This window comes from Pithys albifrons, chromosome 3 (assembly GCF_047495875.1).
Source record: "Pithys albifrons albifrons isolate INPA30051 chromosome 3, PitAlb_v1, whole genome shotgun sequence".
Taxonomy (NCBI): domain Eukaryota; kingdom Metazoa; phylum Chordata; class Aves; order Passeriformes; family Thamnophilidae; genus Pithys; species Pithys albifrons.
In genome coordinates this window covers 100,684,625-100,712,130 of record NC_092460.1, presented here as the reverse complement: position 1 = coordinate 100,712,130, position 27,506 = coordinate 100,684,625, and the positions used below count along the sequence as shown (strand labels likewise).

The following is a 27,506-nucleotide window of genomic DNA, read 5'->3' as shown; positions in this document are numbered from 1 at the left end:
CCCGTCAGGGGCAGTGCAGCCTGTCAGGGGCAGTGCAGTGCAGCCCTTCGGGGCAGTGCAGCCCGTCAGGGGCAGTGCAGCCCATCGGGGCAGTGCAGCCCGTCAGGGGCAGTGCAGTGCAGCCCTTCGGGGCAGTGCAGCCCGTCAGGGGCAGTGCAGCCCATCGGGGCAGTGCAGCCCGTCAGGGGCAGTGCAGCGCAGCCCATCAGGGGCAGTGCAGCCCATCGGGGCAGTGCAGCCCGTCAGGGGCAGTGCAGCCCGTCAGGGGCAGTGCAGCGCAGCCCATCGGGGCAGTGCAGCCCGTCAGGGGCAGTGCAGCCCATCGGGGCAGTGCAGCCCGTCAGGGGCAGTGCAGCCCATCGGGGCAGTGCAGCCCATCGGGGCAGTGCAGCCCATCGGGGGCAGTGCAGCCCATCGGGGCAGTGCAGCCCGTCAGGGGCAGTGCAGCAGCTCCTCCCAGCGGATGGGCTGTGAGAACACCTCCGCCTGCAGCCAGCGCTCGTAGGAGGCGCGGAACCGGCGCGGCAGGGCCAGGCGCTGCCCCAGCACGCTCAGCAGACAGTTGTCCACGGGCAGGAACTCGGCGGGGCGCGCACAGCCGTACCTGCGCCGCGAGAAGGCGTCCACGGCCGCGCGCAGCGCGCACTCCTCCGCCTGCAGGTCCCACGGCCGCGCGTCGATGTCTGCGGGAGAGCAGAACAGAGCTGGGACACAGCGCCGGGGAAAGGCAGGGGGATGGCACAGCTACCCTGTGCTTGGATTGACCTGGCACTTACTCCTCCTCCTCTTCCTTCCTCTTCTTCTTTCTCCTCTCCTCTCCCCTCTTCTCTCCCTCTCCCCTCTCCTCAACTTCCCTTTCCTTCCTTCTTTTTTTTATTTATTTTCTTTTCTTTTTCTTCTTCTTTATATTTTCTTCTTTTTCTTCTTCATTATCTGTTCTTCTTCTTTCTTTTTTCCTCTTCTTTATCTTCTTCTTTATATTTTCTTTTTCTTCATTATTTTTCTTCTTCCTTTGTCTTTTTTATTTTCTTTTCTCCTTCTTTGTCTTCTTTTTCTTCTTTCTTTTTTCTTTTGTATTTTTCTTTTTTCTTCTTTTTCTTATTTTTATTTTCTTTTTTCTTCTTTTTTTTCTTTTGTCTTTTTCCTTCTTTTGTCTTTTTTGTTTGTCTTTTTCTTTCTTTTTTTTTCTTTTCTTTTTTTCTTCTTTGTCTTTTTTTTCTTCTTTTCTTATTTTTATTTTCTTTTTTCTTCTTTTTTTTCTTTTGTCTTTTTCCTTCTTTTGTCTTTTTTGTTTGTCTTTTTCTTTCTTTTTTTTTCTTTTCTTTTTTTCTTCTTTGTCTTTTTTTTCTTCTTTTCTTATTTTTATTTTCTTTTTTCTTCTTTTTTTTCTTTTGTCTTTTTCCTTCTTTTGTCTTTTTTGTTTGTCTTTTTCTTTCTTTTTTTTTCTTTTCTTTTTTTCTTCTTTGTCTTTTTTTTCTTCTTTTCTTATTTTTATTTTCTTTTTTCTTCTTTTTTTTCTTTTGTCTTTTTCCTTCTTTTGTCTTTTTTGTTTGTCTTTTTCTTTCTTTTTTTTTCTTTTCTTTTTTTCTTCTTTGTCTTTTTTTTCTTCTTTTCTTATTTTTATTTTCTTTTTTCTTCTTTTTTTTCTTTTGTCTTTTTCCTTCTTTTGTCTTTTTTGTTTGTCTTTTTCTTTCTTTTTCTTTTCTTTTTTCTTCTTTGTCTTTTTTTTCTTCTTTTCTTATTTTTATTTTCTTTTTTCTTCTTTTTTTTCTTTTGTCTTTTTCCTTCTTTTGTCTTTTTTGTTTGTCTTTTTCTTTCTTTTTTTTTCTTTTCTTTTTTCTTCTTTGTCTTTTTTTCTTCTTTTCTTATTTTTATTTTCTTTTTTCTTCTTTTTTTTCTTTTGTCTTTTTCCTTCTTTTGTCTTTTTTGTTTGTCTTTTTCTTTCTTTTTTTTTCTTTTCTTTTTTCTTCTTTGTCTTTTTTTCTTCTTTTCTTATTTTTATTTTCTTTTTTCTTCTTTTTTTTCTTTTGTCTTTTTCCTTCTTTTGTCTTTTTTGTTTGTCTTTTTCTTTCTTTTTTTTCTTTTCTTTTTTTCTTCTTTGTCTTTTTTTTCTTCTTTTCTTATTTTTATTTTCTTTTTTCTTCTTTTTTTTCTTTTGTCTTTTTCCTTCTTTTGTCTTTTTTGTTTGTCTTTTTCTTTCTTTTTTTTCTTTTCTTTTTTTCTTCTTTGTCTTTTTTTTCTTCTTTTCTTATTTTTATTTTCTTTTTTCTTCTTTTTTTTCTTTTGTCTTTTTCCTTCTTTTGTCTTTTTTGTTTGTCTTTTTCTTTCTTTTTTTCTTTTCTTTTTTTCTTCTTTGTCTTTTTCTTCTTCTTTTCTTATTTTTATTTTCTTTTTTCTTCTTTTTTTTCTTTTGTCCTTTTCCTTCTTTTGTCTTTTTTGTTTGTCTTTTTCTTTCTTTTTTTTCTTTTCTTTTTTTCTTCTTTGTCTTTTTTTTCTTCTTTTCTTATTTTCATTTTCTTTTTTCTTCTTTTTTTCTTTTGTCTTTTTCTTTTTCCTTCTTTTGTCTTTTTTGTTTGTCTTTCTTTCTTCTTTTTTCTTTTCTTTTTTTCTTGTCTTTTTTTTATTTTCTTATTTTTATTTTCTTTTTTCTTCTTTTTTTTTCCTTTTGTCTTTTTTTTCTTCTTTTGTCTTTTTTGTCTTTTTCTTTCTTCTTCTTTTTTTTCTTTTTTTCTTCCTTGTCTTCTTTTTCTTATTTTCTTATTTTTCTTTTCTTTTCTTTTTTCCTTTTGTCTTTTCTTTTTTCTTTTCTTGTTTTCTTCCTTGTCTTCTTTTTCTTCTTTTCTTATTTTCATTTTCTTTTCTTTTTTCTTCTTTTGTCTTTTTTTTCTTCTTTTGTTTTTTTCTTCCTTCTTTTTTCTTTTCTTGTTTTCTTCCTTGTCTTCTTTTTCTTCTTTTCCTATTTTTATTTTCTTTTTTCTTCTTCTTTTGTCTTTTTCTTCCTTCTTCTTTTTTCTTTTCTTTTTTCTTCCTTGTCTTCTTTTTCTTCTTTTCCTATTTTTATTTTCTTTTTTCTTCTTCTTTTGTCTTTTTTTCTTCTTTTGTCTTTTTCTTCCTTCTTCTTTTTTCTTTTCTTTTTTTCTTCCTTGTCTTCTTTTTCTTATTTTCTTATTTTTCTTTTCTTTTTTCTTTTCTTTTTTCCTTTTGTCTTTTCTTTCTTTTTCTTTTTTCTTCCTTGTCTTTTTCTTCTTTTCTTATTTTTATTTTCTTTTCTTTTTTCTTCTTTTGTCTTTTTCTTTCTTCTTTTCTTTTTTCTTCCTTGTCTTTTTCTTCTTTTCTTATTTTTATTTTCTTTTCTTTTTTCTTCTTTTGTCTTTTTCTTTCTTCTTTTTTCTTTTCTTTTTTCTTCCTTGTCTTCTTTTTCTTCTTATTTTAATTTTCTTTTTTCTTATTTTCTTCTTTTTTTTCCTTTTGTCTTTTTTCTTCTTTTTCTTTTGTCTTCTTCTTTCTTTTTCTTCTTTTTTATTGTCATCTTTCTTTTTCTTCTTCTTTATTGTAATCTTTCTTTTTCTTCTTCTGTTTCCTACCTTCTCTTCTAGCTCTAAGCTTGAGTTGGTTGTTGCACCAACTGGCTGCACTTGCAAGGGGCTATAAGTGTGTGGTCTGATACATGCCCTGGATTAAAACCTGAGGAACATCATGACATCCCCCCAAAACCAGATTTTTAACTACATAAGCCCTGCTTAAACTGCCCAGCGTGTTCAGCCTGTGCTTTAGGCAGGGACTGGGCACGTCTGTTCCCACTGCTCTTCTGTGTGTGAGGGCAGAGCTGCCACTCCCAGTGCCACCCCATGGCCTTCCCACCCCCCCTGTGGGCACCAGGACAACGCCGTGACCTGCTGTCAAAAAGGACTCGGGAATGCCACAGTGCCATTGAAACTCTTGGCTTGGAGTCCTCTGCTGACCGTGTCCCATCACAGTCTGACTGTTCCCCCAGTTCCTCATGCAAACCATTCACTGCCTCCTGACAGAGCAGCTGAAGAACTTCTGCCAAGCAGGTTTGGGGGGCTCCACCAGCCCCCCCACGGCAGAGGGGCCGGTCCCAGGGAGGACTCACCATTTCTGCCAAGCAGGTTTGGGGGACTCCACCAGCCCCCCCACGGCAGAGGGGCCGGTCCCAGGGAGGACTCACCGTTTCTGCCAAGCAGGTCTGGGGGACTCCACCAGCCCCCCCATGGCAGAGAGGCTGGTCCCAGGGAGGACTCACCGTTTCTGCCAAGCAGGTTTGGGGGGCTCCACCAGCCCCTCCACGGCAGAAGGGCTGATCCCCGGGGAGGACTCACCGTTTCTGCCAAGCAGGTTTGGGGGACTCCACCAGCCCCCCCACCACAGCGGAGGGGCCGGTCCCGGGGAGGACTCACCATTTCTGCCAAGCAGGTTTGGGGGACTCCACCAGCCCCCCCTCCATGGCAGAGGGGCCGGTCCCGGGGAGGACTCACCATTTCTGCCAAGCAGGTTTGGGGGACTCCACCAGCCCCCCCTCCATGGCAGAGGGGCTGGTCCCAGGGAGGACTCACCATTTCTGCCAAGCAGGTTTGGGGGACTCCACCAGCCCCTCCACAGCAGAGGGGCCGGTCCTGGGGAGGACTCACCATTTCTGCCAAGCAGGTCTGGGGGACTCCACCAGCCCCTCCACAGCAGAAGGGCCGGTCCCGGGGAGGACTCACTGTTTCTGCCAAGCAGGTTTGGGGGACTCCACCAGCCCACCCACCACAGCGGAGGGGCCGGTCCCAGGGAGGACTCACCGTTGCCGTAGGCCCAGTCGTCGTTCATGCGGTGCCGCACCTTCTGGTAGATGGCAGACATGGTCTTCATGTTGCTCTTGCGCCACTGGCGCCCCAGGTACTTGGTCTGGATCTTGAGCAGCTTGAGCACGTAGAGCTGCATCATGGCCTGCTTGACCTTCAGGGCGCGCTTCAGGATCGGGGCCGACTTAAAGACCACCAGCATCTGTCAGGGACCAGCACAGAGGAGGGGCTGGGGCAGCGGGGCCTCACAGGCTGCCTGTGCCACCTTGGGCACCAACAGCTGGGCCATGGGCACCACAGAGCCCAGGGAGGCAGAGCAGGGCAGCACAAACCAACTCCTGCTGCGGGGCTGGAGGCTCAGGGGGGTCAGTGCTGTGAGCAGGGGGAGGCATTTCTGCACTTGGTGCACTGAAGGCTCAGTCTGTGAAAGGGAACGGGGCAGGGCAGGAAGAGCAGAAGCTCCAGCAATGCTGGAAGAAATGCTTGGAAGAAAAGCTGGGGTTAGAGCTGGGGACACGGTCCAGCAAGGCCAGGCTTAGAGCTGGGGACACACTCCAGGAAGGCTGAGCTTAGAACTGGGGACATGGTCCAGGAAAGCCAGGCTTAGAGCTGGGGACACGGTCCAGCAAGGCCAGGCTTAGAGCTGGGGACACACTCCCGGAAGGCTGAGCTTAGAGCTGGGGACATGGTCCAGGAAAGCCAGGCTTAGAGCTGGGGATGTGCTCCAGGAAGGCTGAGCTTAGAACTGGGGACACACTCCAGGAAGGCTGAGCTTAGAACTGGGGACATGGTCCAGGAAAGCCAGGCTTAGAGCTGGGGGACACACTCCAGGAAGGCTGAGCTTAGAGCTGGGGACACACTCCAGGAAGGCTGAGCTTAGAACTGGGGACACACTCCAGGAAGGCTGAGCTTAGAACTGGGGACACTCTCCAGGAAGGCCAAGCTTAGAGCTGGGGACACTCTCCAGGAAGGCCAGGCTTAGAGCTGGGGACACTCTCCAGGAAGGCCAGGCTTAGAGCTGGGGACACACTCCAGGAAGGCCGAGCTTAGAGCTGGGGACACTCTCCAGGAAGGCCAGGCTTAGAGCTGGGGACACTCTCCAGCAAGGCCAGGCTTACAGCTGGGGACACTCCAGGTGCAACAGCAGCACCTCTCAGGGAGGGGACATCACCTTACCATGGTCCTTGAGTGTTTCCACTTGGTCAGCTTGTTGAGGATCCTCAGCAGGTTGATGCAGGAGAACAGATTCCTCCAGCAGAACTGGTTGTTGTCCCCAGCCTCCTGCAGGTGGAGAAGCAGCACAGCCTTGCCCACAGCGTTCCACAGCCCCACAGAGGGTCCCTGGGCTTTTACTGCTTGCACAGGTAATTCCTGCTCCTCACTGCATTTATCCTCCCTGCAGGTGTTCCAGGAGCTCTGCTGAGGGTGGATCCTGGGAATCACCAGGAGGAAAGCAAGGAAAGCCAGTGGAACATCAGCTGGGCCTCCTGGTAAGGGATGTTCTGGTCTCCTGTTTGTGGATGGTGACACCTCACCTGTCACCAGCAGAGCTTAAGAACACACTGAACTGCTGCCCACCTCTCACATTATAATTCTTTGGTACAGAACAGGGATTGCTGAGCACTGACCTGCAGTAGAATCCTTGGATATTCATACAAGGATATTCAAATATCCTTGAATATTCCTAACCCTTGGGTTTAAAGGAAGGCACTTTCCTAGGGGCATTCCAAAGGGTTAAATGGCTATGAAACCACAGGAGAACTCTGGCAGAATGTGGTGCTTCTGGGAGAGACAGGTGGAAATAGAAACCCAGTCCTGTCAGCTGAAGTGCTCTTGCTCTGGGTCTTCTTAGTCTTCAATTCCAGAGGGGATGCAGGGAAATGTTGGAGTTTTGTTGTCCTTAGGCTGTAGTGGAATGTTTTGTTTAAAGATCTTTCCACTGACAGAATAGCAATGACCATTATCTGCCACTGCCCTTCACAGCCAAGGGAGAGGAGCTGCCTCTCAGTCAGCAAGTTACAGGAATTGGAACAGGGATTGTTCCTCAAGTTTTGCCCCAAGTGTAACAGCTGCCAGAAACTGAGTGTTCTCAAACATGGAATTTCCTGTTGAGAAGCTTCCAGAGGCAATGATGGACCTCAGTCACTGACGTTCCTAAAGGAATGGGGCAGGTTTTATCTCCCACCCTTTGCCAGTGTGCAGTGGTTTTTCCTTCCCTATGGGCTCGATGGAATCATTTTGATGTAACACTTGATGGGTTTGATGGAATTTGGCAGGACAGGAAATGGCTTGGACAACACTCTCAGGAACAGGGAGGGATTCTTGGGGTGTCCTGTGCAGGAGCTGGACTGGATGGACCTGCTGGGTCCCTTCCAGCTCAGGATATTCCATAACTCCAATGGAGGAGGAGCAGCCTCCTCCCTTGGGTTGTCCTCCCAGCACTGACAAGCCACTGGATTCTGGGGAAGCTGCCCTGAGACACCCAGGTTTGGATTTGCATTGAGGTTTAGAGCAAGACCCAAGACCATCCCATTATCCCATTGGGGTAGACTTGAATTCCTTGTTTACAGCCAAACAGCCAACTGCAGGTGATCACCACTTCCTACAGCAGAGGTTTGGTTAATTACAGCAATTAATTCATGATTTACCACATGCTTTGAGCACATATTGCAGAGGAATGAAAGGAAATCACTAATCAATGCAGGATGACAAAGGACAGAGTTTTTATCAGGAGGATGAGGCTTTGCTGTAACAAAAATGCTCTCCAGTTTAAGTGCAGCCAAGAGATTATTTTAAATATTAGCTAATTGTAATAATTGTAAAAATGGTAATAATTCTCAGCTCCAACTTGTGGAAATACTGGTGGTCTATGTTTGAACAATCCTGACTGCAGGAAAAATGCCCCCCAAAGAACCTGTTTGGGGATGAGAGTTGAAAGAAGTGCTGCTGAATTTCTAAACCACTCCCAGCCCTCACAACTCACAGCAAAAACTGGATCCAGGAGCTCATTCCAGGTTCTGGGAACCCTCTGGAGGAGTTTGGGGATGGCCCCAGGGAACCCCTTCTGCCAGAGTGTCTAATCCAGCTTTGAGAGGAGATTTATCCAACCCCAGCACAACATCTTTGCTCTCCAAAGCAAGCACCAAACAGAATCCCAGGATCCCTGAGGCTGGAAAAGCCCTCCCAGCCCATGGAGCCCACCCTGTGCCCGATGCCCACCTTGGCAAAGCCCCCCCAGCCCATGGAGCCCACCCTGTGCCCGATGCCCACCTTGGCAAAGCCCTCCCAGCCCATGGAGCCCACCCTGTGCCCGATGCCCACCTTGGCAAAGCCCTCCCAGCCCATGGAGCCCACCCTGTGCCCGATGCCCACCTTGGCACAGCCCTGCCAGCCCATGGAGCCCACCCTGTGCCCAATGCCCACCTTGGCAAAGTCCTGCCAGCCCATGGAGCCCACCCTGTGCCTGATGCCCACCTTGTCGCCCAGCCCAGAGCACTCAGTGCCACAGCCAGTCCTGCCTTGGGCACCTCCAGGGCTGGGCACTCCAAACCCCCCTGGGCTGCCCCTGCCAGGGCCTGACCACCCTTGCCAGGAGGAAACCCCTCCTGGAGCCTCTCAGTGCACTGAGCTGGTCAGTGCTGTTGTACATACAACTTTTGAGGCCAACAAGAAAGTGCTTCTGATTCAGTTCATGTAATTCTGGGATTAAAAAAGCCTCTCTGAGCAAATGCACTTTTGTGCCAGTAGAGGCTGTGCCTGTGCTGAAGGCTCCTGTGCAAAGGTGGAATGTCACCAAGATGTCACTGGGATGTCACCAAGATGTCACTGGGATGTCACCAAGGTGCCTGTGGGTCCTGACCTGCTCCCTCTACACCAAGGAATCTTTCCAGAAGACCCCAGCAGAAGGAGCCAAAAGCCATTTCTGACACAGGTGGATTTAACTGTCACCAATCTGATGTGGTCTCTAAAGTGAGTGAGTCTTTCCCTCAGATTTATAGAAGGAGGGAAGGGGCTGGACAGGCTTTAGTGCTCATTTTAAGGGGTGGATTAAGGCTTTGGAATCAAACACAGGGAGCTGGGGGGCAGCTGCAGGAGAGGGGAGGTGGGACTGGCAAGGAATCCCAGAGCCTTTCCCACACCAGCAGGGGTGAACCCCCCAAACCCCCCTGGGCTTGCAGCCACTCCTGATTTACACCCTGTGGGGACAGCAGTTGCCCCACAGGTGCCACCTCTGAGGGCAGAGCTGCTGAAATCCTGGCAATAAACCTCCATGGAGTTAATAAACCAAACACATCATGGCTGAGCTCAACCCACGGAGAGCAGATTCATCTGCTGCAAGGAACACGTTGCTCTGGGGTGTTCCAACCACTCAGGGTGCTAAAAAAAGGCAAAGCCACGCAGGGAATGTTGGCTGGAACAACAAACACGTGCACAAGTGCTGTCCCAAGGAGCAGGGAATGTCTCATTCCTATTAAACCCCTTCATTCCATGAGCATCCTCCCAAAGGTGAACCCACAGGGAGGGTAAAATTCAAATTGGCTCCTGCACATTTTCTAAACAAATTAATCTCCTGTGAGCACAACATCCATGTCTGTTGGAGGACAAGCAACATGCAACAGCTCCCAAACTGGGGAGCAGCCCCTACTGGGAATATTTTCACTAAAAAAGCTCAGTTTTCTGCTAAAGCTCATTGTGAGGATTAGCAGGGGCCACTGGAGCCCTCGGTGATGTGTCACTAGATGTCCCCAGTGATCCAGGACAGGGCTGGCCCAGCACACCCAGCCCTCAGCAGCCCATGGCCTGGGGAAACCTTTCTGTTTGATGGTTCTGAGCTTTACACAGAGAAGGAAATCCCCACAGGCCCAATATTGCAGCAGCCAAACACCCTGAGGTCATCCCTGCCCAGACTGGGGTTGCTCAGGCTCCTCCTCAGTGATTCCTGCATCCTTTGGGGTCCCCATTTCCCCCCTTAACCCCAAAGCTTTGCCCTGCTCTGTGCCCTGAGTCCAGCCCGCTGTGCCTCTGAGTTCCTGCAGTGATGAACCTGCATTAATTACTGTCTCCTCTGCTGTCTGTGTATTTATGGATGGCCTCCAGAACACCCAAGGCTTCTGTCCAAAGGGAATTCACTTCATTCCTTAATCTGTTTGGTGATGCCTTATGAGACAAGAGTGCCCAGAGCAATTTAAACCTGGGAGGCAACAACCTCTGGGAGAATCTTGTCAAAGCAGGAGGGTCTTGTTGCAAGAGGAGGAGAGGGCACGGCCTCAGGCTGGGCCAGGGCAGGGGCAGGGGGCACAGGAGGAGGAATTTGGTGCTGGCAAGGGTGGTCAGGCCCTGGCAGGGGCTGCCCAGGGAGGTTTGGAGTGCCCAGCCCTGGAGGTGCCCAAGGCAGGACTGGCCGTGGCACTGAGTGCTCTGGGCTGGGGGCCAAGGTGGGCATTGGGCACAGGGTGGGCTCCATGGGCTGGCAGGGCTTTGCCAAGGTGGGCATCGGGCACAGGGTGGGCTCCATGGGCTGGCAGGGCTTTGCCAAGGTGGGCATCGGGCACAGGGTGGGCTCCATGGGCTGGCAGGGCTTTGCCAAGGTGGGCATCGGGCACAGGGTGGGCTCCATGGGCTGGCAGGGCTTTGCCAAGGTGGGCATTGGGCACAGGGTGGGCTCCAGGGGCTGGCAGGGCTTTGCCAGCCTCAGAAATCCTGGGATTCTGGGATTCTGTTCTCCAAAGGGCAAAGTCTAAGCCCAACTACTTTTATGAGGTGCCCAACACCAGCAGTGCCTCCTCCCCACTCCCCACAGCAACAGGAGCAATTTTCATGTCAGGAGGGGGGAAAAAAGCCTAATTTTGGAAAGGCTGGGGGTGCAGAAAAAGAAGTCAGAGGAAGGAGAAGCAAAGCCCTCCTCAGGCTCCCTCAGAGCCAGGCTGGGCAGGGCCCCTCCTGTGCTGCTTACCAGGCTGTCTGCAGTGAGCTCGGGCAAGTCATGGACGGCGCAGTGAGGGTAGTCCAGGACGGAGATGCTGCGGAAAAGGGGAGAGCAGGGACCCCTTGAGAACATGGAAACGACTTCTGAGCATGATCTCCTTGATTACACCCACCAGTCTGTAAATCTCCCTTCCCACTGCCTGGGGTTTGCATTCCAACAGCAGTGCTGCCTTATGGAACATGGAATTTGGACTGGGAACAACCCCATGTCCAGCACCGCTGGGTCTCCCTCCTGCATGTCCAATGGCACAAACAGCATCCCAGAGGGATCCCAACCTCCCCAGGGCCTCCCCTCCCAGTCTGGAGGAGCACATGGACACCAGGATTTGGATCCTTTCACAGAGGACAGGTGAGTTATCCGTGTGGATATTCAAAAAGGGAAAAAGCAAAACCCAAACAGATTGTAGGTTGAAGTGGAGGTGTCTGATTGGCAGCAGGAGAATTCCCAGTGGGGGTAAGAGCTGTTTGGAAACCCTCCAGGCACATGGACTTTGGAAAAGTAGTCAACTAAACCCCAAAAAGTATAAATTTACATATAATAGAAATCATTTGCCACAGGTCATCGTTGTTTGGGCATCACCTCTGGTATTTCCCTTGGCAGCATCTCTGAGCTGGCACAGCCCAATCCCACAGGACAAACCCCCAGGGCAGTGCCTGGAGTTTGCTCTTATCCTACAAACCAGGGCTCTGGATCTCACCCTCCCTGGCTCAGAGCCCCCTGCAGCACATCCCAGCCCACCCATCCTGTGAAACATCCAGCAGGGAGCACAGGAATGTGCTCAGTGCTCCTGGGACACGTTTCCTCCTTGCTTTAAGCACAGGACCCAGAGTGGAAATGTTGGTAGCAGGAGAATCAGCACCTTCCTTCCTGTTTTCCCTTGTGTTCCCTCTCACACCTACAAACCACCCCATGCAGGAGACACACCAGTCTACACATGCAGCTGAGAGCAGCAAAAAGAGCATCAAAAAGGAAGGAAAAGGATCTTTTCATCATTCCAATATCCCTGTGAATGAGGAGATCCTGCCCAGTCCTGGTGAGCTGTGAAATCATCATGTTCTCTAAGTTCTTACACTTATCTGGGGTGGTCCTACTCGAAACAGGGCTGGTCCCTTTCTCAGGGGGGCTCTAAAAGGCAGTGACCACCATGGAAAGGCTGAATTGTGGCTATAAAACATGGAGAAGGCCTGGAGGACACTGTCGCACCTGGCCTTGCTGAAGCTGCAGCCCACCCATGCCTGGTGGCCTTGGCTGCTCCCCAGGAATCCATGAAAAGATGACAACAAGCCTGTTTTATTTTAGTGAGAGACTGGAACCCACCACCCAGTCCTGCTCACCTGCCAAGGGGATTTGCTCCCTCCAGTGGATTCCTGCCCCAAAGCCACAGGAGGGACTGGAAGGTCACTGGTCCCACCACGTAATCCCATCAGGGCTCCTTGTGCCCAAACCCTCCCTGCTCCACCATCCCTCTGTCACCCACAGGTGGCTGTACCTGTTTTTGGCAGTGATATAGGACAGGATGTTCTGGTTGAAGAACTTCAGGATGAGTGGGATGCAGTTGGCAAACACCAAGTGCTGGGACATGTACTCGAACTGGGGGACAGAAGGGACACGGGTCAGCACTGGGAGCACCTCCTGGGAATGGGAACGTGTGTCCTGCCCAAAGCAAAGCACTGGGGATGGTTTGCCCCAGACACCTCCCAGACCATCTCCCCCCTGGCTTGTGACATGTCCAGCAACTGGAAAACTCCATTTGCTGTGGGGTGGGCACAGCAACTTCATGGCAGTGCTGTAGGAAGAGCTGCACCTGAAGCAATGTGGCTTTTCCAGATGAAATCTCTGGGAAAACAGCATTTGGGGAAGAGGGAAGGAGGAGCTGTAGCTGCTACCTGAGAAAATACAGTAATTCCTCTTGGCATCTCACAGCTCCCTTTAAAACTTTGGCTGAAAAAATATCCTTAACTTCATAAATGCTTTTAATTTTTCTTCCCCTCAAAGAATGAAATGGTGTTTAAGTTCCTTTCCAGCCCAACCCACTCCATGATTCTGTGATTTCAGCCCTGCCATGGTTTCCATGGTGCTCCCTGAGACCTTCTGGCACCAACACCTGATGATGCCTCACCCAAAATCTGACAGGATCAGGGGGCAAAACCCCCCAGCTTTCTCCAGCCTCAGCACCAGGGTGGTCCTGCCTTGGAGGAGGAAGAAGTGACAGGAGCTGCTTTGAAGTGAGAAAAGTCAGTGAAGGGATTGGGAAACACAGACCAAAGGTAGGGCTGTAAAAATGTGGGGGTTGTTTTGTTCTATCCAGGGCAATAATGGATTTGTATTTCTCCTGCTGGTGCATTTGATCCAGTGCAATACATGGATTTATATTTGTCCTCAGATAAGTATTGGTGGGCAGTAAATATCAGTAAACAACAGATGGATTTGTACCCTGATGAAACCTTTAAGAGAAAAGGTACTTAGAAATTCTTAGAAAACACTGATTGATTGACTTGCAAAATGGGTGGAGAACTGGGCCACAACTTGGAACAGTCCTCAGGTTTCTTTAAATCAAGGAAAGCCCTGAGTGGGTGCAGACTGAACAAAAATCAGATTATACTGAGGACCCACATCTGCCTCTGCTGAAACTGGAGCCTCAAGAACTTGATCCTGCCAAGAACCAGATTAGTGGAGCTCTTGAGGTCCTTCCCAGCCTATTTCTGGTCATTGGAGATGACACAGAGCAAAAGAAGGTCCTGCCTAACCCCATTCCCTTCTGCCAGGAAGGCTCATGCTCTGTCCTAATTTTCAACCTGAGCAACCACAGCAGGAATTTTTCCAGAAGTCTAAAAGCTCCTTCCACATGAGTGGAAATGATGCTGCCAAAACCCAGCAGAGGAATCCTTCAGGCAGGTTGTCCCAGCCTGAGTGACCCACCCTGGGCAGATCCTGGCCTGGAGCTGAGTTCACCATCATGGAACCTTCCCTGGAAATCTTTTAGGAGAGGGACCAGCTTGGCAATGGCCACCCTCTTCTCTGGGCTCACCTGGTAGATGTGGTTGAGCTTGAAGTGCTTGAGGAGCAGCAGCAGAGAGGCCGAGATGCTCTTGACGATGATCTCCTTGTGCCTGTTCACATCAATGCCCAGTTTCATGCTCTGCAGGACGGTGGTGCTGGGATGGGGAACAAAACAGCACCAGGGGGTGGCAACAAGGAGGACTAAGGGGCTGGGGAGCTCATGGGGAACAAAACAGCACCAGGGGGTGGGAACAAGGAGGACTAAAGGACTGAGGAGCTCATGGGGAACAAAACAGCACCAGGGGGTGGCAACAAGGAGGACTAAAGGACTGAGGAGCTCATGGGGAACAAGGAGGACTAAGGGCCTGGGGAGCTCATGTTCATGTGGACAAGCTGTGCTGAAACAGGGACCTTCACTTCCCCTGGGACTGCCATCCCCACCAGCCTGTCTGGAGACCCCAAAGGGCATTAAAAACAGGGGGAAAAAAGTGGGTTTCCCTCCACCAGCAGTCCTGGGAGAGAGGCATGAAGGACATCTTCCATATCATAGAATCATAGAATGGATTGGGTTGGAAAAGACCTCCGAGATCATCAAGTCCAGCCCTTGGTCCAACTCCAGTCCCTTTACCAGATCATGGCACTCAGTGCCACGGCCAAGCTCAGCTGAAAACCCTCCAGGGATGGGGAATCCACCCCCTCTCTGGGCAGCCCATTCCAATCCCTGAGCACTCTCTCTGCAAAGAATTTCCTTCTGCTCTCCAACTTCAATTTCCCCTGGCAGAGCTTGAGCCCATCGTGCCTCCTTGTCCTGTTGCTGAGTGCCTGGGAGAAGAGACCAACCCCCACCTGGCCAGAACTTCCCTTCAGGCAGTTCCAGACAGTGCTGAGGTCACCTCTGAGCCTCCTCTTCTCCAGGCTGAACACCCCCAGCTCCCTCAGCCTCTCCCCACAGCACTTGTGCTCCAGTCCCTTCTCCAGCCTCGTTGCTCTTCTCTTCTCAGTTGGGTTGGAAGAGACCTCTGAGATCATCAAGTCCAACCCTTGATCCAACCCTACTGTGATCAAGATGTGGTGGATTCTCACTCAGTGCCACATCCATAGAATCTCTCTGCAAAGAATTTCTTTCTTATCTCCAACTTCAATTTCCCCTGGCAGAGCTTGAGCCCATCGTGCCCCCTTGTCCTATTGCTGAGTGCCTGGGAGAAGAGATCAACCCCCACCTGGCCAGAACTTCCCTTCAGGCAGTTCCAGACACTGATGGGTAAATATTCTGATGGATCTTCATGACTTGGGACAATGAGCAGGATTTTATCACTTGTGCCACTTCTCCATCAAAGCACAGTGGCTGCCAACGGCGCTGGGATTGTCACAGCCCTGCCACAGCACCATCACCTCCCTGGCTTTGCCCCCCCTGCCCTGGTGGCAGCAGTCACTCACACCTACCCCAACACACTCCCCCAAGATCTGGAGCCCCCCAGACCCACTGGCAAGCCCCAGCTCTCCAGCTTGGCCCAGGATGTTGGGCAAAGCTGGGATGAGCAGCTCCTTGCAGGGACTCACGGCATCTCCTCGGGCAGAACGTCTGCCAGGATGTTGATGGAGTCAGTCTTGGCTTTGGAGGTGGGTGCAGCAGCCAGGAGGATCTTCAGCAAGGCTATCTGCAGGAGAGGGAGGGGGTGCAGGGTGGTCCTGGGCTGGGAATTCCTTCCTTCACTTGCCCAAATGTCAAACCAACTCTCCAGAGATTCCCCAGGCCCCACTCAACCTCTCCTTCCATCCCTTGGGAACACAGGCCAGGGTGGGAGCAGCAGCTCTGGCTGAGCCCAGTTTAAGGCACCACAAGTACCTGAGCTCTGGTGGTGGGGATAAAATACACAAAGGACACCTGGACTTTAATTACATTTTTGTCTCTCCCTGCAGAGTCCATGTGACCCAGTTGGCACCTTAGAAACATGGAATGGTTTGGGTTGGAAGGGTTGAAAGATCATCCTGTTCCAACCCCCTGGCACAGGCAGGGACACCTCCCACTAGCCCAGGTTTCTCAGAGCCCCCTCCAGCCTGGCAGCACAGCTGGACCTCAGGACATCCACTGTGTTCCTCTGGGAATCTCATGGGGCCATGGGAAGGCTTCCCTGGGACAAAGGGCATAACATACAGACTCCACAGTGGGAGTGGCTGTGGGAGCACAGCCAGGCTGGCAGAGACCTGGAGCTGGTGCCAATGGTGTGCTGAGCATGGAGAGGGCAGTGATCACAGAACCACAGAATCAGTTGGGTTGGAACAGAGCTCTGAGAGCATCAAGTCCAACGCTTGATCCAACCCCACTGTGATCACCAGCCCAGGGCACAGAGTGGCACAGTAGGGTTGGATCAAGACATGGTGGATTCTCCCTCACTGCCACATCCATAGAATCACAGAATGAACTGGGTTGGAAAAGCCCTCCGAGATCATCAAGTCCAACCCTTGGTCCAACTCCAGTCCCTTTACCAGATCATGGCACTCAGTGCCACGGCCAAGCTCAGTTGAAAACCCTCCAGGGATGGGGAATCCACCCCCTCTCTGGGCAGCCCATTCCAATCCCTGAGCACTCTCTCTGCAAAGAATTTCTTCCTGATATCCAACCTAAACCTCCCCTGGCAGAGCTTAAGCCCGTGCCCTCTTGTCCTACTGTTGGTTGCCTGAGAGAAGAGTCCAATCCCCACCTGGCTACAACATCCTTTCAAGTAGCTGTAGAGTGATCAGTTCTCCCCTGAGCCTCCTCTTCTCCAGGCTGAACACCCCCAGCTCCCTCAGCCTCTCCCCACAGGGCTTGTGCTTTGGGCTCCTGGCCCAGCAAACCATCAGAGATCAGAATGATCCAGTTATGGAAAGCTGATCCCAGCAAGGAGAAAGGCTCAAGGGACCAGTGAAGGGCATGGGTTGCTCTTGAGGCCAGAAGTGAAGGTGCCTTCACTGGTCTGCTGGTAAATGCCACAGCCATCCCTGACTGGTTCCATAGGGCAGGAACCAGTTCTGAGCTCCCATCAATGTGGAGGACCTTTTTCCTTGCTCCCAATCCTCCTCACACATCTTATTTTCCAAGCACTGACCCTTCTCCAACCATTTGACCACATCCCTGGCAATCTACACTCCTCACTCCTCTGAATCCCTCCTCCTGGCCTGTACTTTCCACGCAGCTCAGCTCTGGATTCCCACCAGGATCTCACCCTCCAAGGCCTGACACAGCCCAGCAGCCCCATGTGGAGCTCCCAGCCCAGCCCCATTCCCCACTCCCAGCTCCTCCTTCCTTTGGATGGGCTCACCATGTACTGGGGGAGGTTGTACAGCATCGCTCGGTACAAAACCTCACAGGGGGTTTCCTCGACTTCCTCTTCCCCCTGGCACAGGGAAACAGTCAAAACAAGGGAAAATGAAGTAAAAACAAAAAGGAAATCATGGATTTCTATGACATTCTGGTGATGGGGTGCAGCAATTTCTTACCAGAGACATGGGGCACTTCTCCAGCTCCTCCTCGTTCTTGATCTGGACATCGGAGATGGAAATGTACTTGTGCTGGAAGAAGACACAGACAGAGACAGAGCAAGGTCACAGCTGAGGGAGGGGACAGTCAGTGATGGCAACAGGCACTGGTTCCAGCAGTGTCTGAGTCAGGGGCACAGCTCATCCTTGTGTGGGACATCCCTCTGTGCCAGAGCCCCTCACACCTCCTGCCTTTGATCACTTCCACCTACTCCTTCTGGGATCTCTCTATGGGTACATGGAGAGGGACAATCAGCTCCCAAACCACCCAGACCTCAGACTTGGCCTCTGGAGGTGCCCCACTCCACCTGCAGTGCTGCTGGAGCCAGGGCTGGCCACTGGGAACAGCACAGGTTTGGGCCATGTCTGTCCAAACCCAATCTGAAAGTCTGTCCCCTCCAAAGGACATGGCAGACACTCCCCAGGATGCAGGAATGCTACACCTGGGATAAAGGGAAAGGAAAAGTGCTGGATAGTCTGCTTGGAATTGCAGTGAGGACTCAGTTTTTAATTTTTTGCCCTGTAAGAAGCTCCAAAAGCTTCTCCTGTGACAACAAACAAGGAGGGATCTTCTTACTGCCTCTGGTAAGAGCTTTGCAGCCAGAGGTTATCCAGGAGGATCCCACCCCACCTGTGAGATCCCGAGCATGGAGCCACCTCCTCACCTGCTTCAGAGTCTTCACACTTTCGTGGATGGGCCGTGGGAGCCCAATGAGGGTCTCGGTGTCCCTGAGGAGCAGGAAAGGAGGGGGAAGGAGATCTGTGTTCAAATGCTGCCATGGTATGGTGTGTGAGGTCAAAGAGGGAGCCTGGAGTCTGCTGAGCACATCCCAGCTGGGTCAGGAGTTGGGAAAGATTCTGGCATGAGCTGCCCACGCTCCCACCTCCTCCCCAGCAAAGCCCCTCCAAGCAAGGAGCAACATCAGGGTGAAGAATTGGGCTGAAATCAGACGAAATCAGAACTGGGGTGGAGCCAGTCTGAGCCCAGCACTGCACCCAGAGATGAGTGCACCCCACTGAGCTGTCCCAGGGTGACTCTGCACCCACAGCTCCATTTATTCACAAACTGGGTCATTGCCTGTGGACACCAAATGGTCTTGGCTCCCTCCCATATCCAACCAATCCCTGGCTTGGGCCAGGGGTCACTTATTCCAGGCCAGGGATGAGTTTTAGTAGAAGGAAATCCTTGGAGAGCAGAGTCTCCAAGAACAGGTTTTTCTAACACTGCTTTCATTGCTGCAGCCTTGAGTTGGGAAAAGCTGAGCTTTGTGGACACCTCCCACCACTCAGACTGCACTGGTGGGGGCTCCAGGGCAGGTTTTGGGGATACAACACTCACTGTCCCAGCGTGAATCCGATGAATTTGTTCCTGCTTGCTTCCAGGAAATGCTCAATGTCCTTCTGTCTGATGGAGCAGCAGAGAAACAAAAACACAAGGAGAAGGTTGGGAATGGATCACAGCCTTAGATGGATTTCTGGAGGTCTCTCTTGCTCTCACTGGTTGGGAGCAACGTGAACCAAACCCCTCTGTGTTTGCTGTGCAGCTCCATGGGAGTGGGAAAAGAAAGACAGAAGAGTTTTCTACAACCAGCACCTTTTCCTCCACCTCCTGTGCTCCCTCACAGGCATCTCCAAGGAGCATCTGCTCGTTTTCACCAGCCAAATGTTGTCTCTGTGGTCTGTCAGAGCATGTGGTGCTCTGAGAGCAAGGTGACATCTTGTCCACCTTGGGCATCTTCATGGGAAGTGCTCAGGGTCTCAGCACTACCAGCAGGACACGGGCTGTGAGCCAAAGAGCTCCTGGGCAGAGAAATCCAGCTGGATTTCCAGCCCCAGCCAGGCAAAACAACCATTTGATGCTGAGGCTGAGAGGGTTAAGTGATGTGGAGAACCACAGCACCATGTGGGGACATCCATGTGGGACACCAATCCATGCTGTGTCCCTGCCAGGAGCGCTCTGGACAGACCAACTTAACCCTGTCACGGCTCCCACATCAAAAAGCTCCATTTGCTCCTGTGTTTAAAGGTACTGGATTAAATCCAGCCCTTGGATAAACAGCAGCAAACCCTCCTGTGGACCAGAGGGAAATGGCAGAAGTTTCACCCTCTATTCCCAAAATTCCCTGGAATTATGTGTAGATAACTGGTCTGAGGAAGGGAAGGCACCAGCTTCTTTATCCTTGGATGTTTTCCTCCCCTACTCAAGAAGGTGCCACCTGGCAGCACAAAGGTCCAGCTCAACCAGGACACTGTCACTGAGCAGCTCCCAGAGTGATTATTGAGGACCTTGCCCTACCAAGATCCACTGGTGTCAGCTGGGAAAGCTGCCCCAGCTCCAGCACAGCCTGGGATATCCACAATGGAATTGCACCTCATTGGCCAAGCTTGGTTTTCAAACCCTGGCAGGAGCTCAGCTAAACCCAGTCCAGAAAGAACCAAACGACACAAAACAAGAAGTGGCATCACCTCAGCTCAACTTCCCCCAGGCTGATGTGGGAAGGTACTCCAGGCCAGGAGGGGCTGGGGAGGAGGGCAGTGGCACCAGGGGGTCCTACCTGACTTTGGGGGCCCAGGGCAGCCCCTTGGGGAAGGACACCCTCTCGATGGGAGGGCGCTGGGGGGGCATCGGGGCGATGATCGTGTCACGCTCCATCAGGTCCAGCTCGCCCTCGATCCCACCGTCCACGTCATCATTCTCCTCTTCATCCACTGCCCCCTCATCGTTCTTGAAGGGGTCTCTCTCATTGTAGATGTCCAGACTGTCTTGCTTCACCAGGGGCTAAAGGGGAACAGAAATCCACATCACTCCATGGATTTCATGTCCTTCTCAACTGCCAGCACCAGATCTTTCCATCCTGGGAGGACTGAGCTCCCAGATGTTCCTCAGGGGAGGACTGAGCTCCCAGATGTTCCTCAGGGGAGGACTGAGCTCCCAGATGTTCCTCAGGGGAGGATTTCCCTCCTATCCTAGCCTGGTCAAGGAATAACTCCTCTGCCCCTCAACTTGCTGCTCTAGGAGGTGTGACCCCATTTCCCACCTTAATTTCTGGAGCTTCCATCCCACATCTCTTTCCTCACAAAAGGCATTTCATCCTCAGACCACAACACAGCAACTCCATGAGAGGAGCTAAAAACAGAACTTGCTGGGAGCAGTTTGCTCCCTGGTGCTTATCAGCCCTTTGCCACAGGGTCGGGATGTCCTGTGGCTTCCTCTGGACAAACCACCACGGGGCTGAACTGCCACAGTGGAAACTGGTGGATGAAAAGCTGGACATGCCCTGGCCACGTGTCCTGAGAGCCCCAAACCTGCCATGCCCTGGGCTGGTCCCACAGCGTGGGCAGCAGGGCAGGGATGGGGGGATTGTGCCCCTCTGCCCCCTCAGTGAGACCCCAAACCCTGCAGAGCTGCCCCAGCCCTGGAAACAACAGCAGGAGCTGCTGGAGCTGCTGGAGGAGCCCAGAGGAGGTCCCGGAGCTGCTCCAGGGCTGGATCCCTCTGCTCTGGAGCCAGGCTGGGAGAGCTGGGGGGTCACCTGGAGCAGAGAAGGGTCCAGGGACAGCTGAGAGCCCCTGGCAGGGCCTGAAGGGGCTCCAGGAGAGCTGGGGAGGGACTGGGGCCAAGGCCTGGAGGGCCAGGACACAGGGAATGGCTTCCCAGTGCCAGAGGGCAGGGCTGGGGGGCATATTGGGAAGGGATTGGCGGCTGGGAGGGTGGGCAGGGGCTGGCACAGGTTGGGCAGAGAAGCTGTGGCTGCCCCTGGATCCCTGGGAGTGTCCAAGGCCAGGCTGGACAGGGCTTGGAGCAACCTGGGATAGTGAAAGGTGTCAATTGGAACTGGAGAGTCTTTAAGGTCCCTCCCAACCCAAACCATTCTGAGTCCTGAAACTGGAAAACCCCAAAGTCCTTGTGGGGAAAGGAACTGTGATCACACCCACGAGTTGGCCCCTTGAACAGCTGGTGGTGCCCAGTGGGAAAGTGCCCTGGGCCGTGCCCCAGGAGGACGTGTGAGCCCCTACCCTGCGGCTGCGGTGGCTGCGCCTCTGCTGCTGCTGCTGCTGCTGCTGCTGCTGCTGCTCCACGAGCTCCACGGAGTAGGTGGGAGGAGAGGCCGCCCTCATGCTCCGGACCACCTGGATACTGTCCTCGGGCAGGGGGGGCAGCCCCAGCTCCGCCCGCCGCCGAACCTTCAGCGCCTGCAGCGCCTCGAACCCTCCCAGCGTGAACTGGCACGGGGACACGGCAGGGAGGGCAGGACAGGGGACACAGGCAGGGAGGGCAGCAGGACAGGGGACACGGCAGAGAGGGCAGCAGGACAGGGGACACGGCAGGGAGGGCAGCAGGACAGGGGACACGGCAGGGAGGGCAGCAGGACAGGGGACACGGCAGGGAGGGCAGCAGGACAGGGGACACGGCAGGGAGGGCAGCAGGACAGGGGACACAGGCAGGGAGGGCAGCAGGACAGGGGACATGGCAGTGAGCCCAGCAGGACAAGGGGCAAGGCAGGGAGCACAGCACAGGTGAGATGGCAGGGAGGACAACAGGACAGGTGAGATGGCAAGGAGCACAGCACAGTTGAGACAGCAGGAGTACAGCAGGACAGGGGACAAGGCAGGGAGGACAAAAGCACAGGGGAGACAGCAGGGAGAAAAACAGGAGAGGTGAGACAGCAGGGAGCACATGTCCCACCAGCAGTCTGAGCTGCCAGGAACAGAACAGCACCCTGGGGCCACCAGACTGGAGAGCTGAAAATGAAGACACCACGTTCTCCAGACCACCCCAAGTCCTCTGCATGCTCAGCCCACCCTGGTCCCAGAGGAACCTGCCTTGTGTCAGCTCCCTGTGCCTCCTAATTAACCTCATTACGGTTGGGTTGGGTAGTGGGGTCTGCCCAGGCTGCAGCAGCACTATTGCAAACTAAAAGGTTTCTGGAGAAAAGGAAGGGTCTGCACTCACCAGAAGCACCTTCCAGAGCAGGAGCAGGACCTTCTTCATGGGGAAATGTGGAGCGTGGCCACTGCAGAACTTGGTCACCATTGTGAAGAGCAGAAGAGCAAAGGGCTCCTCCGTGTGTACAGGGAAACCTGGTGGAGAGAGGGTCCAGGAGCAGCTCCAGAGCAGATCCCCCACCCTGAGCTCCTCTGCTGGTCCAGCACCGCAGAGGGACCTCGACAGGGCCCAGGGCAGGCTGTGGCTCACTCAGCTCCGTCCTGAAGGTCTCCCGGCAGGTTCTCCACTCGGGCGGGTCCGTCTCCTGCTCCACACGGATGTTCTCCACCATCAGGTACATGACACTGAGCAGGACCCTGCCGGGACAGCAGCCAGGTGAGGCTGCCAGCCAGAGGCCACCCTGTCCCCAGGGGCTGTGCCCCCTGCCCTGCCCCAGCCCGGGGGTACCTGAGCTCGGTGCTGTCGGCCAGGGAGATGGCCGGTTTCCGCAGGGCGCTGCTGCACGCCTGGCTGTTCCTGCGGGAAGGGCACGGGGTCAGTGCCAGCCCCGCCTCAGCCCGACCCACAGGCAGCAGGTGGGCACGTGGCAGGGCTGGGGCACCTCCCTGGGCACCGTGAGCAGCAGCAGGGAGGAGAGGGAGAGGAGGGTGGGGAGGAAGGAAGCGAAGAGGAGAGTGAGGAGCATGAAGAGGTGATTAAAAAAAGATGAGGAAGATGGGGAGATGAAGATGAAGAAGAGAAGGGTGAGGAGGATGAGGAGAAAAGATGAAGAGGAGGAGGTCAAGGAGAAGGGAAGAAGGAGAGAAAGGAGATCATGAGGTCACAGAATGCCTTAGGCTGGAAAAGCCCTCCAAGATCATTGAGCCCAAGAAGAGAAGGGGAATAATGAGGGTGAGGAGAAAGAGTAAGATGAAGCAGAGAACAAGGAGGGTGAGGAGGGCGAGGGCAGGGCAGGTCCCCTCACTCAATCTCCATGTTGAGGAGCTCCAGGAAGGCAGAGAAGGTTCCCAGCTGGTACAGGAGGAAGCTGTTGTGCCGAGACCAGTGCAGGACATCACCTTCATTATCACAGTCTCCAAAGACACCTGGAGAGGAGAAACCTCAGAGACAAACACTGGTGAGGGGGGATCTGCCTTTGAAATCCACAGGACCATCCCAGGAAGGAGCTTCACTGAGCCAGCCTGGCCCAGCCCCAGAGAAGGGCCCTCCCAAGGCCCATGGAGCAGATATGGGGGATGTGGTGCTTACCCTGTGCCAGGTAGAGGATGGCCCGGGCCACTCTGAGCCTCCTGTCCCTGTTGACCACCTCCAGCCCATCCAGCAGGCGCATGACAAAGGCCTTCTGCTGAGCCTCATCCAGCTCCAGCCACCTCCTGCCTGGCACTGCCAAAGGGACACAACCACCAGCCGGGGGCTTTCCCAGGGGTCCCACTGTCCCCCTGGGCGGCTGCCCCGAGCCCAGGGCTGGTACCTTGGGAGTGGAAATCCTCCTCGAAGCATCTCCTGTTGTGGCTCAGCTCGGGCTCCTCGGTGTAGCTGTAGAGCTCTGGTGGAGAAAGGGGCCAGCAGGGACATGGAGGAGCTTCACCCTCCTCCTCATTGCCAAATTCCTTGTGAAGCTTCCAGGGAGGCACAAGACAGAGACCTAAACTGATCCCTGAGCTCTCCTGCAGCTCCAAGGGGCATCTTGGGGCCACCCAGCACTGCCAAATTCATAATCTCCATCCCTGTGTCCAGGCTGGGCTCTTCCCACATTCCTGCTCCAGTTGCATTTGCAATTCCATTGGATTTTTGGTGGGGGTTATTTTATCTCAGTTAAGGCAGTTTGGGAGGTGGGAAATGCAGGAACCCCCAAGCAAGGCCTGCACTGACTCCACACCCAGCAGCTCTGACACTTTGGGACCTGCAAACAGGGGCTGGACTTGGAGTGACATGATGTTAAAATTGTTCTTCATAACTCCTACTTGTTCCTACAGAATCCCTTCCTGCTCCTACAGAATTCCCGCGGTCCTGCAGTGCTCAGCAGCACCGAGGGGGCCGAAACGATCGGGCAGGGGAGGAGGAGGATCCCCCGCAGAGGAGGATGTGCTCCTGCCAGGGCCGCTCGTGCGGCTGAGACACACAGCTAAAAATAACCCCGTGCTCGGGACACGCTCGGGGCCGGCAGGGCACAGGGAGATACGGGACAAGGACACGACCCCCGTGCTAAAGGTGACCCCGCCGTGCCGGGCTGTGTCCCCGGACAGCCCCTCCTGCTCCCGCCGTGCCCGCCCGGGTGATCTGGAGGGCAGGGAAATGCCGTGTCCCCTGTCCCCTCTGCCCCTGCCCGGGGAGCGAGTGGCTCTCTATTAATAACCCCCTCTTGCTCTATTATCTCAGGGATGACACACTCCGTATCCATCCCCCATCCCAAAGGGATTTGGGACTTCCCTTCCCGCCTGTCGACAGCAGTGCAGGCCCACCGGATCTGCCTCACCTGCCACCTCAGCCCCTCCGGACCCGCCTCACCTGCCAGCGCAGCCCCCCCGGGTCCGCCTCACCTGCCACCTCAGCCCCCCCGGGTCTGCCTCACCTGCCAGCTCAGCCTCACCTGCCACCTCAGCCCCCCCGGACCCGCCTCACCTGCCACCTCAGCCCCCCCGGACCCGCCTCACCTGCCAGCTCAGCCTCACCTGCCAGCGCAGCCCCCCCGGATCTGCCTCACCTGCCAGCTCAGCCCCCCCGGGTCCGCCTCACCTGCCACCTCAGCCCCCCCGGGTCCGCCTCACCTGCCAGCGCAGCCGCCCCGGACCCGCCTCACCTGCCAGCGCAGCCCCCCCGGGTCTGCCTCACCTGCCAGCTCAGCCCCCCCCCGGGTCTGCCTCACCTGCCAGCTCAGCCCCCCCCCGGGTCTGCCTCACCTGCCAGCTCAGCCTCACCTGCCAGCTCAGCCCCCCGGACCCGCCTCACCTGCCAGCTCGGCCCCCCCGGACCCGCCTCACCTGCCAGCTCAGCGCTGTGCCCGTCGGCGTCCCCGTACTCGAACTCCAGGCTGGGGCAATCCATGGAGCCCTGTGGAGAGCGGCACGGAGTGAGTGGCACGGGGGGAGCTGGTACGGAGTGGGTGGCACGGGGGGAGAGGCACGGGCACAGCTGGCACGGGGTGAGTGGCACGGGGGGAGCTGGTACGGGGTGGGTGGCACGGAGTGGGTGGCACGGGGGGAGCTGGTACGGGGGCAGTGGCACGGGCAGAGCTGGCACGGGGTGAGTGGCACGGGCAGAGCTGGCACATCCCCGCGGGTGTTCGGGCAGCGGGACGGCCGCCAGCGCTCCCGGCTTTGCTCCAGAGCTCCGACACCGCCGGGGCAGCGACTCGTGCAGGGCGAGTGTGCAGGGCTCGGGCAGCCCTTCCGTGCGAGGGGACTGAAAACACCGCGGAAAGGTGGAAGGGCGAGCGTGAAAACAGCATTTCCCGAATCGCAGGGGAAAGCAGAGGCAGGACCCGAAGCGCCGGTGAATATTTGATGGATTTCACAGCCCCACGTGCCCTAAAAACCAAGCCTGGCGCTGGTTCAAAGCAGAAATCCCCGGGAGGATGCGACTCCATCCTCAGCATCCCAGATCCGACAGCTCTCGGGGCCGGGCTCTGCCTTTCCGAAGCCCTCGGTGTGGATTTCCCCCTCCTCTCCTCGCAATGAGGAACTGGAGCATGAAACTCGGCCGGAGGATCCCGGCGGGGCAGGGGAGGGAAGGGGCGGGCGCGGCCGCGCGGACCCCGCGCCGAGCCCCGGGAAGGGAACACATGAATGGATAATCGAGCAAATTAACATAATTTCTCGTTGCCAGCGCCAGCATCCCCCTCGGCAGCCGGGCTGGACCCGGCGCGCATCCTCACAGCTCATCTCGCTGCCCGGAGGAGGCGCGGGCTGAGCCCGAGCCAGGCTCGCTCGGGAGCGCCGCGTTCTCACCCACATTCCCACCCGGTTTCGGCAGCCGAGCTAAAGCCGCTGAGGAATTCGGCCGAGCGCGTGCAGCCCTAATCGGCTTGGAGAGGCCGAGCCAGAGGGGAAAGCAAGCCCCGAATTCAAGTGGGGTCCAAGCGGGGCCGCGACTCGCACCCCGTCCCCCAGGGAAAGGCGCCCCTTCGGGGACAGGGAGCCGCAGCCCCCGGGTGGGGACGCCGAGTCTTCCCGGCTTCTGGCACGGGGGTCCTGCCGTGGCTTTATGGTGACCGGGGACATCAGTCCCGGGCTGGCTCCTGGTGACCCGAGCCCGATCCTGGTGACCCGAGCCCGATCCTGCTTCCCCAGCCCGGCACTCACGGAGCTGGTTGGGCAGAGCAGCCCAGGGTGGGCTGGTGGTTCCCCCCCGGCCGGCGCTATTGGGGCAAGAGGAGGGGTCTGTGGTCTCCGGACCACGGTGAGAGAGGGGAAAAGGGTGCCTGGAGGGTGTGCGGGTGCCCAGGGTCCAGCTGGGACCCCAACCCCTTCTGTCGGCACTGGGAGTGGGGCAGGGTGGTGCCAGTGCTGGGGCTTAGATGAGACCCCAAACCCCTGCTGCTGGATGTGGGAATGGGGAGCGGAGGTTCCGGCACGGGGGAAGCCCCCCTGGGGACACCCCACTCCGGACTGGGCACATCCCGCCCCCCCAGAACTCTCTAGAGCCGAGCTCGGGGTGAGGGGCCAGCCCGAGACCGGCCGCTCCCGCAGCCCAGGACGGGGCTCCTCCCGCAGCAGGGCCGGACCCCCCGGGTGAGAGGCCGCGGGACCCCCCCCGGGTGAGGGGCCGCGGGACGCCCCCCGGGTGAGGGGCCGCGGGACGCCCCCCGGGTGAGGGGCCGCGGGACGCCCCCCGGGTGAGGGGCCGCGGGACCCCCCCCGGGTGAGGGGCCGCGGGACCCCCCCCCGGGTGAGGGGCCGCGGGACCCCCCCCGGGTGAGGGGCCGCGGGACCCCCCCCCGGGTGAGGGGCCGCGGGACCCCCCCCCGGGTGAGGGGCCGCGGGACCCCCGCGCTCACCTCCGACTCCTTGCGCTGCGTCCTGAACAGCTCTCGGCCCTTGGGCTGTGCCGGGGGCTGCGGCTGCGGCTGTGCCGGGCGGGCCCTGCCCGGCGGGGCCGCTCCCGGGGTCATTCCCGGGGCCGCTCCTGGAGTCATTCCCGAGGCTATTCCCAGCGCCGTCCCCGGGGCTCCGCTGCCTCCCGAGGCCGTTCCCGGGGCCATTCCCAAGGCCATTCCCGGGGTCGCTCCCGCGGCTCCAGCACCTCCTGC

General features: G+C 54.5%; 1 protein-coding gene across 1 annotated transcript; it reads right to left on the bottom strand.

The window, feature by feature from the left end:
- Positions 1-432: 432 nt before the first annotated feature.
- On the bottom strand, positions 433-27,506 carry STRIP2 (striatin interacting protein 2). The gene is made up of 21 exons (XM_071550095.1): positions 27,255-27,506; positions 25,240-25,309; positions 23,730-23,804; positions 23,507-23,641; positions 23,223-23,343; positions 22,706-22,774; positions 22,508-22,614; positions 22,265-22,392; positions 21,328-21,534; positions 19,866-20,089; positions 18,650-18,715; positions 17,976-18,039; positions 17,272-17,343; positions 17,094-17,168; positions 15,352-15,449; positions 13,820-13,946; positions 12,281-12,381; positions 10,759-10,825; positions 5,982-6,086; positions 4,803-5,007; positions 433-683 (listed from the first exon to the last, which is right to left on the bottom strand). Exons 1-21 carry the CDS (start codon positions 27,468-27,470, stop codon positions 433-435), a joined length of 2,583 nt encoding a protein of 860 aa, XP_071406196.1. The 5' UTR covers positions 27,471-27,506.

What these genes read in the sequence shown, in the direction of transcription:
- STRIP2 (XM_071550095.1), bottom strand. Translation starts at nt 27,470, where the DNA reads ATGGCCTTGGGAATGGCCCCGGGAACGGCCTCGGGAGGCAGCGGAGCC. An exon ending in GACCTTCAGGACGGAGCTGA is followed by an intron (nt 22,393 to 22,507) that starts GTGAGCCACAGC and finishes TCTCTCCACCAG; the next exon opens with GTTTCCCTGTACACACGGAG. An exon ending in AGCTCACTGCAGACAGCCTG is followed by an intron (nt 6,087 to 10,758) that starts GTAAGCAGCACA and finishes CTCCACCTGCAG; the next exon opens with GAGGCTGGGGACAACAACCA.